The sequence below is a fragment of the Podarcis filfolensis genome (genome assembly GCF_964270895.1).
Source record: "Podarcis filfolensis genome assembly, chromosome: 3".
Taxonomy (NCBI): domain Eukaryota; kingdom Metazoa; phylum Chordata; class Lepidosauria; order Squamata; family Lacertidae; genus Podarcis; species Podarcis filfolensis.
Window position 1 is genome coordinate 52,642,213 of NC_139606.1, and position 14,237 is coordinate 52,656,449.

At 43.3% G+C, this 14,237-nt stretch overlaps 1 protein-coding gene and 1 long non-coding RNA gene across 6 annotated transcripts in view; one reads left to right on the plus strand and one right to left on the minus strand.

Moving 5' to 3' along the window:
- The window catches only part of LOC310760351, a 611,207-nt gene that overhangs the window by 11,819 nt on the left and 585,151 nt on the right, over positions 1–14,237 (plus strand). The window contains exon 3 of one of the 4 annotated variants that reach the window (XR_014546911.1): positions 821–843. The exons of the other annotated variants lie outside the window; for them this stretch is intronic. This is a non-coding gene — a long non-coding RNA (uncharacterized lncRNA). Of the gene's footprint in view, positions 1–820; positions 844–14,237 lie in introns of those variants that run through there. 4 annotated transcript variants of the gene reach the window in all.
- The window catches only part of LAMA4 (laminin subunit alpha 4), a 77,604-nt gene that overhangs the window by 9,187 nt on the left and 54,180 nt on the right, over positions 1–14,237 (minus strand). For both annotated transcript variants that reach the window (XR_014546883.1, XM_083608493.1), the window contains exons 23-29: positions 11,953–12,124; positions 11,304–11,435; positions 10,551–10,693; positions 5,557–5,695; positions 3,867–4,004; positions 2,446–2,579; positions 1,289–1,450 (exon numbers count right to left, since the gene is read on the minus strand). Coding sequence is in view for 1 of the 2 variants with exons in the window: in XM_083608493.1 (XP_083464619.1) it covers positions 1,289–1,450; positions 2,446–2,579; positions 3,867–4,004; positions 5,557–5,695; positions 10,551–10,693; positions 11,304–11,435; positions 11,953–12,124 (1,020 nt within the window). In the remaining variant the exon portion in view is untranslated. The remainder of the gene's footprint in view (positions 1–1,288; positions 1,451–2,445; positions 2,580–3,866; positions 4,005–5,556; positions 5,696–10,550; positions 10,694–11,303; positions 11,436–11,952; positions 12,125–14,237) is intronic.

Sequence of the window (14,237 nt, forward strand, 5' to 3'; positions counted from 1 at the left end):
ACATTAACACTGAAAACATTGCCAGGAAAAACAGATTCATTTATTCTTTTTTAGTTATCATATAACTCAAAAGATGTATCAAGATCCAAATTCTATTATCAAAAGACATGATCACATCCTCAGAAAGCCTATGCAGCAGAAGCTGCCATTGACACAGGGGTATCTGATTTTTCTCTCTTCCGTGCAACACAGCTCCTGGCTCCTTGATGGGGTATACAGGGCGGTCCTAGATCCTTGCTCCTTTGCCTTAAGGCAGTAATTGAATCTGAAGCAGGTTTGACAACAAGTGGGTAACTGTTGTTCTCTTATCTTGTTTCTTAGCAGATGACATTACTTTAGCTTCTGTGGCAGAAACTGCTCTTTGCACCTCTGTAGCTATGATGCCCCGGGGTTGTACTCAATAGTTATCAGAGCAGTACATACCCTTACATGGAAATACTACATATCAACATATCACACGACCATGGAGTCAACGCGTATCAAAACAAACAAAACCAATGCAGTCCCGGGAAAAGACAGCCCATCAGGTCTCCCAAAGACTTGAAGCAGAAAATATGTTTTTCATGACACATAAAAAATTGATAACATGAAGAATAACTATATACCCATCAGGAGGAGTTCGGGACCCAAATAGTTGAAGAAACATCTCTATACCAGCTTGTCCGGGCTGCTATCTATAGGGGTGCCCCTTTTCATCATCCCACCAATGAGCTTGGCTCACTGTGATGCAAGACATGGAGGTTTTTTGTAATGGCGCTCTCTTTTATGCAACTCTCTAGCCTTGGAGGTACATAGAGTATTAATTACAGTGGTATCTCAGGTTACATACGCTTCAGGTTACAGACTCCGCTAACCCAGAAATATTACCTCAGGTTAAGTACTTTGCTTCAGGTTGAGAACAGAAATCGTGCTCTGGCGGCGTGGCAGCAGCAGGAGGCCCCATTAGCTAAAGTGGTGCTTCAGGTTAATAACAATTTCAGGTTAAGTACGGACCTCCGGAACGAATTAAGTACTTAACCTGAGGTACCACTGTAATGGGGTTTCAGTGTCATCATAGGCCTGATAGAATCATCCAGGCCATTAGAATATACTAGGCCCTGAGGTGAGACCAGCTGTAATTGACATACTCAAATGCTGGAGAAATACTGGTGGTTCATGGTATGGTGTTTTAATTTGTTATTATTGTGCTATAATTGCTTTTATTTTTGTTTTAAACTGCCCCAGGATGGATTAACGGTGGTATAGAAATGCATCAAGTAGCTAAATATACAAGTTGAAATGCACTTGCCTTGTGAAATAAGCGTTGCTTATACACCCGGTGAAGTTGGCAAACTCAGTAGTGATGGGAGATCCACCAAAGTAGAATTTCTTGGTGCTCACTGGCTTTTCCTCACTTTCATATGCTGAATTATCTACACTTTTCTTTTCTTCATCTACCAAAAGCTCAAGTCTGCAGAACAAAATAATGCACCTTACACGGAGTCTTTTAAATTTAGCATGCGATAATATATATTACCCAAGCAACGTAGCCATTTCGGTGATGTTGAACTTGATGAACGAGTCACTAGGTGGCACCATCAAACCACGAGTGTGCTCAGAAATGAAAGGCAGCTCAGTAAAACCCCTGGAAATACTGAAGTCACACACATCTTAACTGCAATACCTGGGAGCAAGCCTCGCTGAATTTAATTGGACTTACTTCTGAGTAGAGATAGGTGGGATTGTACTGTAAATCATTGTAACAGTGCAATCCTAACTATAACACTATGCTTACAGCAGCATCGCAGACAAAGGAAATGCAGAAACTGAAAAGCCATTGAGTTTTTATAATATTTCATGTGGCAGGGATGTGAGTGACATTGTTTTGATATGGCTGAATAAAAAGCATGCAGATGCCATGCCCCCACTCATTCCTTTCGTACTGATATTTCAATCTTTGTGTGTGACCACTGGGCTGCTGTTGTGGGAGGGAGACAGATCTAACATGGCAGGACTGCCACACAGCATCTTGCCAGTTTCAATGTCGCAAAGATATACGAGGCATTTAAAACCTATGCTGCATATTCAGAATATTGACCTATTTCAGGTGCCTTTGGGCCTCCACATATTGCTGAACTACAAGTCCCATCAGCCTCGGCAAACATGGGCATATGCCCAGGGATCATGGGAGTTATAGTTCAGCAACATCTGGAGGGCCAACGGTACCCTGGACCTGAGCTTTTTATTAATTGTGTTAAATAAAAATATTGTAATACTCTTCTGCTGAGCTAGGGTGTTCCTACTAGTTTTGGGATACAACTATTCCATGCTGACCTTCTTAAAGAAGATATTAGTGTGGAATGTAGTGTGCATTTTTTTATTCTAATAAATATATCCAAGTGGAGTAATGAACTGTGAGTGTAATAAGTGCATCGAAACAAAAATAGTTTTTTAAAATAGTTTTACCTTTCTGGTGAGGCGGATGTAATGACAAAATGGGCTTTGCCATCATTATAAGATCTTTCTTTTGCCTGAACTTTGACTCCTTTAGCATTTAAAACAACAGCTCCCTTCTCCAAGGAAATAGAGAATACATCTGACTGAAACACAGAGAAAAACATTGGACCCACAAGTCAAAGAACGGTTAGTAATAATTCTTGTAATGTAGTTGAGCAAAGTAAGCGTACTGAGATAGAACCAAAATGGACGGGATATGATGTTTGTGAATGCATTGAGGGGTTAAAAAACCTCATGTTGTAAACACACCTGTTTTGTCTCTAAGTGCTTAAGCATTTTCCCTATCATAGCATTTTTAAAAAAAGATGGCGAGGGTGGGGTGGAGAGAGAAATGAGGTCATTTTCTTGGCTGGGATTCAAAAGGACATAAAAGTTCTGCATATGTGCCCACACTCCCCCCAACCTAACAGTCTTTCAGAAATTCACAACTGCTGTTCAGATGTACCATGTTGAGAATTTGGCAGAAGAGAAAGGGTCCTTTGGTAGGAGAAGGGCCGCCTCTGCAACAAGGAGTGGCTCCTTTGATGCAATTGTCCCAGGGCTCTGGATTGACATTTCAGAGGGGGTTTGAAATTGCACTTTCTACTCTGCTTCTTCATAAATGATGCAATACCTATTTATTCCAGAGTGCCTTTTGCAGCTGATTTGTCACCCACTGCTGTAAATTTGTTGATGCATATTTTTTTATTATGGCTTGATATGTCTTGTTTAACCTGTTCATTGTATTTTATGTAAGTTGCCTTGGAAAGGCAGCTGGATGTAAATGTTTAAAATAAACAAATTCATCTGGACTGGTGCCATTTCCTCTTTGAACAACTATTATGCCAAATCTTCTAACCGAATCTGAATGTGCAAGGTAGTTTCCAGGAAGTTGTGAAAAGTTACTTAAAGAAATTCACACAGAGAACTGGGCTTCTGGGTGATCAGCTGATTTTTTAGCATCAGTCACCCAGACCTACGCACACTGATTATTTATTTTTTAACACCACCATTTAAAAGTCTGAAAGTGGTGATATTTACTGACCACAAATAAATTCCATCCAAAGTTAAACTACAGTTGTAAAAGTACTATCTCAGATTTTATGTACAGGACATTCACATTTGCACTCACTGTCAGGTCTCAGGGAGAATTTAATATTTTGGCCCCAATTTAGCAAAAGCTGGTTGCATTGAGGTCCACTGAAATAAGAATAACGTTCCACTAATCTCAATGGGACTTTATTTTGACCAAGTTTCTCTAAGTCATTACCACTGCCATTCAGCCCATAGGCTGCCCTGAAATATATCTACTGACAAAGCTATTTAGAAATAACATTTTCTTTAAAAACAACACAGGTTTTTATTATATTTAATGGGGAAACTCGACTTACTCCTTCACTACAATAGAAGAGCAGTCCATTGGGCTGTAAAGTTCGGAAATTAAAGCCACCTTCAAATCCATTAAAGGGGGAGATTTTCTGGCTGGATGCAATGTAGCTTTCTCCATTGAAATATGCTTTGCGGGACATCTGCTCATCAAACAAACAGAACAGAGGTAGTCGTAGATTATTATTTTTTTAAATAACAATAGAAGAAACAGAATATGAAGGCCACAGGTGGGTAAGTTTTCATGTTCATAAAAGTCCAGCAACCCCTGTGCTTCACATGTCATTGCTACAGGATATTGCAAACTCTTATTACATGGGAACTTTAAAGTGCTGTTGAGCAGTACTTCATGAACTGTGTCTCAAGTGGAAGAAAGGGACTGTTTGGATGATACTCTCCCCCTCTTGGAACCTCTGTGTTATGGCCTGGAAATAGATCCCCCATTGTCAGGGATGAAAGAAAGGGCTCTGAAGCAGAACTGGAAGGCCACACAGTGCCAGCGCAAGAAGCACTCTCAGATAAACCTGCCAGTGCAGGAAACCCCCACCCCCAGGATGTGGCACTGTTTTCTGACTGCAAAATGTCCAAGGCTCCAGGAGACTACTGGAGAAGGCTGGGACCTTTAAGAGCTATTGTGTTAGTTCTTGCACAGGGCACCTGCTGTTGGGACTCATTAGTTGAATCCTGCCCATAGGGTTGTTGCTGGTATCCACCAATCTCAAGAGACAATGGAGCGTGCCTCTGGGGATGAAGTCAAACTGCTGTGTTAGCAGCACCAGAATGACTTCCCTAAGCTGTAAGTAGGGAGGTCCTGGGCCGCCCAGACGACAAGACCCGCCCCCTCAGCCTTGCTGTTGTGGTCCAAATGAAAGCAGAATATATTTGGCACCAGCTTGGCTGCAGGAGTTGCTGGAAGGAGGCATACAAGACGCCATCCAACCATCTTAGGGATTCCACTCTAGATTTGTGTAGGGTTTACTTCTTAGCCTTAGACCTATTGAAATTAATGAACCTTAGTTAGTCATGTCCATTCATTTCAGTGGGTCTACACTGCATGGGACTAATATTAGATACAACTCATAATTCTACAAGTCAGTTTTTTGGGACTGAAATTTTACTTGATGGAGAGAAATTGCCCTCATATTTATGTTCAGTTTTGTATTTTGCTTTATGGTTTGTGTGTCTTCCCTTTCTGAGGCCACAAAACATTTTTACATCAGGGGCTCCTCTGGTTTCATCAAAATTCTGCAGCTGAAATTCTGCTGTTTGGCATCATACATTTTTGTACTTTACTTGTTTATGCCAAGTATGCAAATCTGAAGATTAAAAGCTAGTTCAAAATATGTAAGCCTAGAAAGATTTATTAAGCTTTCAGATTTCTTAGTGGATGCATAGTGTTGGAGGCCTACCACACTGGGTTTTTTTAAAATTCAAATTTACTTTCCACATTCAATAACATAAGGAGCACTACATTTCCATTTCTGTACTCTAAATGAATGTAATTTATTTTGTGTGTGTGTATTGTCTTGAGAACATCAACTGTTCCTATCCCCTAAGTATCATAAGCAGATGGGGAGATAAATAGTAATGCTTTGCACTTTAAAAATTGAGGAAAAACTCAGTAGATATAGGGGAAAATATCAGAATATATAAATGTTGAAAAACACAAACAGAAGATCTATGTACCATACTTACAAGTGATTCTTCTGGGCATCCATAGCCAATTCCTAGAGTTCCTGGTTCCTCCAACAAGTTGAAGTCCTTCTTTTGGAACTGGAAGCCTTTCATGCAGCCTCTAAAGCCTGTGGCGGTGGCTAGGTGTGAGCTCATACTACTGTGAAGACACAATGTTTGTTCAGAGGGAACCAGTTAACCACTTACACAGAACCACAGCATGCACAGTCATAGGTACAGAAATATTGTGTGAGGAATGTCCATTCTACTAGGTTCTGCCTGAGATGTAAGCAGTGGTTTGATGCAGGGAGTAGTCCATTGCCACTTGCAGGATGGTCAAAAGGGGAGAGCACTTTTATTACTTCCCCCTCCCTCCTTGTTACGAAAAAGGAGCAATGCTGCTAAGTGCTCCAGATGGCTGGAAAGCCAAACAGGATGTTGATGTTATGGGACTGTACCGTGGGAACAAGGGACAGTCTATTCTGTGCTCTGAGCACCGGATGTTAGCTCAGATTGTCACATGACCCTGTACCAGAAGTACATGGGTGGAGTTATTCTCTCTCTGCTGCTGATGTGAGAGAGTGCAGACACGTTTCTCTGCACTACTGGAAAGACAGAAATAAAGGCATGTAAATACATTTCTGTCTGTCTCTCTCCCCTCCCTGGGAAATGAGGGAGGAGGGATGGTTGTGTTCTTCTCACGTTGGGAAGGATCGGCCGATAGAGATCTCGCCTTGTCTTGCCGGGAGCCGAGACGGGGGAGATCAACAAGGATTCAAGCCGGGCACCTGGAGAGTGGCCAATTCCTCTGACTGATATGGGCTTGATTCAACATATGGTAGCAGAAGCTGCTGGTTATCTGATCCATGGGAATCAGCATGAGAGGTGAGAGGTTGATGGATTGTGTGCCATCCTCTGCACCAAGCAAAGAAGATAACGTCTGCATTGCAGCCAGAAGCTGAACAGACGGCTGGACACCGAGAGGGGGTGTTTTCCAAGCATCGGAGCCCCGAAAAGGTATGCTGAATATCGGGCTGAGAGTGTGAATGCAGATTGATTTATTCTCTGGTTCACAGAAGAGCTGCGTTTGGAAAAACAGCTCTGAGAGCCTAGCCTTGCATACCAGGCATACTTGTGGTGAGATAAGGATGAAAAGTATGCACAGTTGCTAAGCAACGACGGTCAGTCGGCTTGGAAAGTTACTGACACGAGGGGCTGGCTCAGTCAGAGCCTGGGAACTCAAAGAGATGTTTTGACTTTGAGGCTGCTTGGAGATTGCCTGCCTGAGAGAGGCAGAAAAACAGCTCAAAAGAGCTTTTGGATTTTACTAGCTCGAGGGTGAAGAGCTGAGACTTGGATTCAAAATGGATGCCAAGGACAGGGGGAGGGAAGAACGGAGTTCTAATTCCCCCACTGATGTTGCTACTGGAGAGAATGCTGTAGCTTTGAACGTTGTCCGAGTTTACAATTGTGGACAGGCTGGGCATCGTCAGCGGAGCTGCAAGAAGCCACGCCAGCCAACAGGAGCGAAGGGCCGCTCAGCAAAGCCTGAGGCAGCAGGCAAAGGTCATACCAAGTCTTCGGTGAAACCTGCAAAGGCCCTGATGGCGAAAGGAACCACGCCAGATATTGGACACTCTTTTATAATCGATACGGGCTGTAATTTTCATATGTCCCCACACAAGGCGCTCTTTTCAACGTTTAAGAAGCAAAGCTTCGCTGTGGAACAAGCCAACGGTCAGAAGCTGGAAGCGACCGGGGTTGGAACTGTGTATCTTAAGAGTCTGAACCTGACTATACACAATGTTTACTTGGTTCCTGAATTGAAGTTCAATCTGCTGAGTGTTTTGCAGATTGCAAAGAAAGGACTGAAACTGTCCTATGATGCTGAGAGCTGCAAGATCTTCAAAGATGGAGAGTTGTATCTTTCTGCCAGAGAGAAATGTGGACTGTATTTGTTGGACTTTGAGCAAAGTGATTACATGGAATGTAATTCTGAGTCTAACATGATTTCTCTTGCAGGTGTGACCAAAACAAGCGCCAAGAAGGTGGCCAGGGTCGACAGAGCGTTTCAGCGGGTGTATGCTGATGTGATTGGTCCTCTAGAACCGTCTAGAGGCAATGCAAGATTTTATCTTGTGTGTGTGGATCATTTCTCTAACTTTGTCTGGGTTTATGTGTTAAAGAGGCCACAGGAAGCCTTGGAAAGGTTTCAGGAGTTTTGTGACAAGGTTAAAGATATGCATGATGCTAACATTGATTGTCTTTTGACAGATGAGAAGCAGATTTTTCTTTTACAGGATTTCCAGAGGTTCCTGCACAAGAAAGGGATAAGACACAAGGTTGCTGTTTCAGCGGAAGCGTGGAACAGGGGTGTCTGTGTACGGGTGAACAAAGAATTGCAAAAGGGGATGAATGCGCAATTGCTTAGTTCACATCTGCCACATGAGTACTGGGCGGAGTCACTCATGTCGTTTAGTTATGCGTGGGTGAGAAAGGTTTCGAGAGAGTTGGGAAGTTCTCCTTTTGAGAAACTGTTCCAGAGAAAACCTTCTGTTGCCCATTTCAAGGTTTTTGGGTCTCATGTGAGGACAGAAGCTCCAGGTGGAGTAAAGAATGCCAGAGGCATTTTTGTGGGATATGAAAAGGGTCTCTACAGAGTAATTTTGTCTGAATCTGGTCAGGTGATTCTCACAAAATTTCTAGAGAGTGCTCCTGAACAGGAGAGAGTGATAGGACACACATTTCCCACAGAGGACGATTCAGATGATGATGATGATTTCACAGAGTACAGTGGTACTGAGAGTGACAGTGATAGCTCAGACAGCTCAGTTGTCACAGTCATTGAGAGGAAATCTCACTCAATGGATAGACCTTCACAGGTGAAGGATGAACCACTGTTTACTATTGGAACTGGTTCTCCTAAGAGTCCTGAGACTGAACCAGTGAGCAGAGAGGATCAGCACCTCTTGCGCAGGTCTGAGAGAGTCACAAAGGGTGAACCACCCAAAAGGTACTCAGAAGAGTTTGCAAACTTAGCTGTTGCATGTGTTGCTGTTGTACACAACCGAGGACAGGTTGGAGCTGTGTCTAAGTCAGAGACAAAGACACAACAGAGAGTTGCTAGCCAAGGGAATGCAGATGCACTCATTCCTTGGAAGCCAGACAACCAGAGAGGTACACTGGGGAAACCAGTGGCGGGTAGTTCCAAGGGTGGAACTGAAACAACAGGGGAGTGTTATGGGTATAACAACTGCTTGTTTTCTTCTCTGGATCACGCTTTGCTTGCCGCAACACGCATTGATTCTTTTGGGGGAGGTTGTTACGAAAAAGGAGCAATGCTGCTAAGTGCTCCAGATGGCTGGAAAGCCAAACAGGATGTTGATGTTATGGGACTGTACCGTGGGAACAAGGGACAGTCTATTCTGTGCTCTGAGCACCGGATGTTAGCTCAGATTGTCACATGACCCTGTACCAGAAGTACATGGGTGGAGTTATTCTCTCTCTGCTGCTGATGTGAGAGAGTGCAGACACGTTTCTCTGCACTACTGGAAAGACAGAAATAAAGGCATGTAAATACATTTCTGTCTGTCTCTCTCCCCTCCCTGGGAAATGAGGGAGGAGGGATGGTTGTGTTCTTCTCACGTTGGGAAGGATCGGCCGATAGAGATCTCGCCTTGTCTTGCCGGGAGCCGAGACGGGGGAGATCAACAAGGATTCAAGCCGGGCACCTGGAGAGTGGCCAATTCCTCTGACTGATATGGGCTTGATTCAACACTCCTATCACCTTTCCATTCTCATCTCAGTTCCACTTAACCGACCTGGAACAATCTACCAGAGAAAAGGCCGCCACCCATGGGACAGAGGGTCATGGATGAATGATAATCCAGCTTCTACCTAGGGTTTTAATAGGTCATAAGATTTTAATAGGTCATAAGGGTTTAATAGGGTTTATATTCGTAATGTATTTTTGTCGGTGTTTGTCCTTTGATGCTATGGCTTGTTGGCTACGCAAATAAAGTCTATTCATTCATTCATTCATCTCAGTTCCTGCCAGAGAACAACTTGCTGGTTAGATACACCACATTGCAACGCTATTGTTGTTGTTTAGTCGCTTAGTCATGTCTGACTCTTCGTGACCCCATGGACCAGAGCACGCCAGGCACTCCTGTCTTCCACTGCCTCCCGCAGTTTGGTCAAACTCATGTTAAATTCATTGGAACATTGTTGAACATTAATTGTCTTAGGGAAGTCTATGAAGGCTGAAATGCAGTAAGATAATCACTAGTCCTACTCTATCAACATGCCTTAAATGCTGCGGTGATGTATCTGGAAATAGCAATTGTTCCTATTATGATGGTGCCAGCAAGAACTTGCCTGGCCTCTCACTAAGGGCAAGCAGGTTGGTAAGTATCACTGACAAGGCATTTTCAGTGGTGGTCCCACACCTGCAGAATTCCTTTCCCTGAAAACTTCAGAGCCCTGCCTCTTGTGGCCTTTTAACAGACCCCAAATACTGTTCTTAATTTTTTTTACTAAGCTTTCTTGTAGTCTTATTGCTGGCCCATTTTATATGCTTTTAATCAGGGCTTTTTTCAGCTGGAACTCACTGGAACTCAGTTACAGCATCTCTCAGGTGGGTTCTGGCACCTTTCAGGTGGGTACCATTGCCCTTCTAAGAGAATAAGGTGAGTTCTGGCACCTCTTTTTCTAGAAAAATAGCACTGCTTTTAATCTTACGTTTATTCTTTCTTGCTTTTTTCCAAATTGTAAACCACTTCGTGAGGGCTTGCTCCAAAAGGCAGGGTATAAATATTTTAAATAAATAATGAAATATACAATGTATGCAAAACAATATGCCTACATATATAATTTGTCTTATTAGATAAAAAAACTTTCCCCCACTGGGTTACATGTTTTAATTTAGCAATGTGGGTGCAGTAAATTCATTGCAACATATAAAATGAGAAATTACTGAAACATTAATGGTGATTGAATGTGGATTATAAACCAACCTAGATTTTAAAATCTCAGGAGGAGCCCCTCCTATATAGATATCAGTAAACGGCATGCTTTGCTTCTCGTTTTCCACACTTCTGATATGTCTCCTATCCACCAACAAGATCATTTTCTTGGAATTGTGGTATATAACAGATATCTGAAATTTGAAAAAAGGGAGTTAAAAACCACAGTAAATATAGTACATAACTACATTTTAGAAAGATGCATTAAAAGTTTGTAAAATAAGAGGGCTTTTAAAAGAGAGAAAGACACTTTATTGTCTGTTTACTGTTCATTTGTAATTGTTTTGCAGATATACTTAGTAACTTTGGTGGACTGGAGAGGGCCCATTGGGGCAGTGGTTAAAGCATACCGTATGTTTTGTGTTCAGAAGATCCTATTTCTAAAGAAACAAGGCTCAGAGTTCTTACTCGGTTCTTACCTGGCAACTGTAGTTAAGAAGACATACTCAGTTTGCAGTTTCATTGTCACCATCTCTTTCAGAGAGTTTGTTGCCACTTCACTCAATCTGTTCTTGGAAACTGTGTTATTTCCCACTCAATAAAGGTTTTTGGTACTTAATATAATATGTTGCATTATTTTGCTCAATAATCTATAGTTATTTACTTATTTCTTATTATTACACCTTGTCTTTCTGTGTAAAGCACCCAAGGGAGATAACTATAGTGATAATAATACTGAGATGATACATTAACTATTAAAAAAATAAAATAAAAGCAAATTTCAGAAAGTCAACAACAATATACCTCATGGAATTTTGCATCATTAATCAGAGCTTTCTTCAAATGATCGTCGAGAATCATAGGGCCACCGGGGAAGCCAAAGTCATACTGTAGATACAGGTACCCATTCTGCATCTCTAGGCTGAAGAACATACTCTGCACAACAGACACACAAAACCAGTAAGATTTATCTGAGAGGATTTGTATTTCAGGTATTTATAAGGCTTCACAAATTGTTTGTCAGTATATGGCACAACTGCCTATTACTTTAAATTTATAGCTGTAAGTGAGGCACAAGTGTAGTTTCCTTTATGCAACAACACCCTCTCCTGTCCACTTCACCACCTTTTGGAACAGCATAATGTTGGGTGTAAGTACTGCAATAGAAGGAGACAATCTTGCACAAGTGGATGTGCTTTTCTACTCACAACAACCATCTATTTATGTTCTTAAACAAGCTTCTCTTTGCTTAGATGACATCTCAGCCAGAGCAACTAATGGTTGTAGGCATGTTAATATCTTCAACCTTTCATTTTTCTATGAGTCTACCAGATAAATGCCAAGACCAAGGATGACCCTATTATGATTTTTATTGGAAACTAGGAATTATTAGGCATCAGTAAAATGAAAAATAAGACTTTTAGGATTTTTCTTTTCTTTTCTTTTCACTTACTCCATTAACCATCAGGAGGAGAAGTCCATTATCTGTTGGTGTCCGAACTTCCACATCAAAGCGCGTCACCAAGCCAAACCTCCCTCTTCTCTCAATATTCTTCACCAAAGCATAGCCAGAGCCATCAAAGAAATAGTTGACAGCCCGGCTCTGTGTAAAGGCCAGCTTATTCCTAGGGTGGACAGGAAAAGATGCGAAGAAAAATCAGAAGCCTGAAGGCCTACATTCTCCAACCTAGAAAGATCATTATGGAAGCAATACTGAAAGGGAACTCCAGAAATGAGGTTGTTGGCCTGAACAAAATATAGTCAATGCCAATAATAATAATAATAATAAATTTTATTTATATCCCGCCCTCCCCAGCCGAAGCTGGGCTCAGGGCGGCTAACAACAATAAAACAATACAAAAGTACAACACAAACAACGCTCTAAAATCATTCATTATAAAATTAATTAAGTTCAAGCCACTGGCCACTATTGGGCCAGAGCTCCGCGAAGATTGCCGAGGGAGTGAGTCAGGCTGTGCCCTGGCCAAAGGCCTGGCGGAACAGCTCTGTCTTGCAGGCCCTGCGGAAAGATGTCAAGTCCTGCAGGGCCCTAGTCTCTTGTGACAGAGTGTTCCACCAGGTCGGAGCCACAGCCGAAAAAGCCCTGGCTCTAGTTGAGGCCAGCCTAACTTCTCTGTGGCCTGGGACCTTCAAGATATTTTTATTTGAAGACCGTAAGTTTCTCTGTGGGGCATACCAGGAGAGGCGGTCCCGTAGGTACGAGGGTCCAAGGCCGTATAGGGCTTTAAAGGTTAAAACCAGCACCTTAAACCTGATCCTGTACTCCACCGGGAGCCAGTGCAGTTGATATAGCACCGGATGAATGTGATCTCGTAGCGAAGACCCCGTAAGGAGTCTCGCTGCAGCATTCTGCACCCGCTGGAGTTTCTGGGTCAGTCTTAAGGGCAGCCCCACGTAGAGCGAGTTACAATAATCCAGTCTGGAGGTGACCGTCGCGTGGATCACAGTGGCTAGGTCAGGGCGAGAGAGGTAAGGAGCCAACTGCTTAGCTTGGCGGAGATGGAAAAATGCCGCCTTTGTTATAGCTGCAATCTGCGCCTCCATGGAAAGGGAGGTGTCGAAGATTACACCCAAACTCTTAACGGACGGTGCTGGCACTAACTGCGCCCCCGCAAGAGATGGGAGTTGCCCCCCCAATCCCATATCGTCCCGTCCCAGCCACAGGACCTCTGTCTTCGAAGGATTTAGCTTCAACCGGCTCCCACGTAACCATCCAGCCACAGCTTCCAGACATCTGGTCAGTGTGTCTGGGGCCGAGTCAGGATGGCCATCCATCAACAGATAGAGTTGGGTGTCATCGGCATACTGATGGCAACCCAGCCCAAAACTCCGGACAAGCTGGGCGAGGGGGCGCATAAAGATGTTGAAAAGCATTGGGGAGAGTATCACACCCTGAGGTACTCCACACACCAAGGAGTGGCGCGATGACAATTCCCCCCCAAGCGCCACCCTCTGTCCCCGACCAGAGAGAAACGAGCGCAGCCATTGAAGGACTGTGCCCTGGATCCCCACGTCGGCAAGGCGGTGGTCCAGAAGTTCATGATCGACCATGTCGAAAGCTGCTGACAGATCTAGAAGAATCAGCAGCCCCGACCCGCCTCGATCCAGCTGTCTACGAAGATCATCTGTTAGGGCAACCAGAGCTGTCTCGGTCCCATGGCCAGCGCGGAAGCCAGATTGGAATGGATCCAGAGCCGATGTTTCATCCAGAAACCCACCAAGCTGTTCAGCAACCGCTCTCTCAATCACCTTACCCAGGAACGGAAGATTCGAAACCGGGCGGTAATTGGATAGATCTAAAGGATCTAATGATGTTTTCTTTAAGAGCGGGCGCACCACTGCCTCCTTCAGTTCCCCTGGGAATGTCCCCGTACCAAGGGACAAATTGATGATATCCCCCAGGAGGGCCCGCACCTCGTCTGGACACGCTCTAATCAGCCAAGACGGGCACGGGTCGGGAGGACAGGTGGTGGGCTTTCCAGCTCGGAGGAGTTATTATTATTCAGGAGGCATTATTATTCAGTAAAATTGTTTACTTAAAGTGCTACCTTATGTAAAATTTACTGGGAGTGTTTGTATTATTTTTGCTTGCACGTTTTGTTGTACTAATCTGCAAATGTGTGAAGTGGGCAAGGGAGTTAAGAAATCAGTATGATCAACTGAGGGGGCTGTATATGATTTTTATTTTTATTTTTTATTTTTGTAAACTAAGGCTAA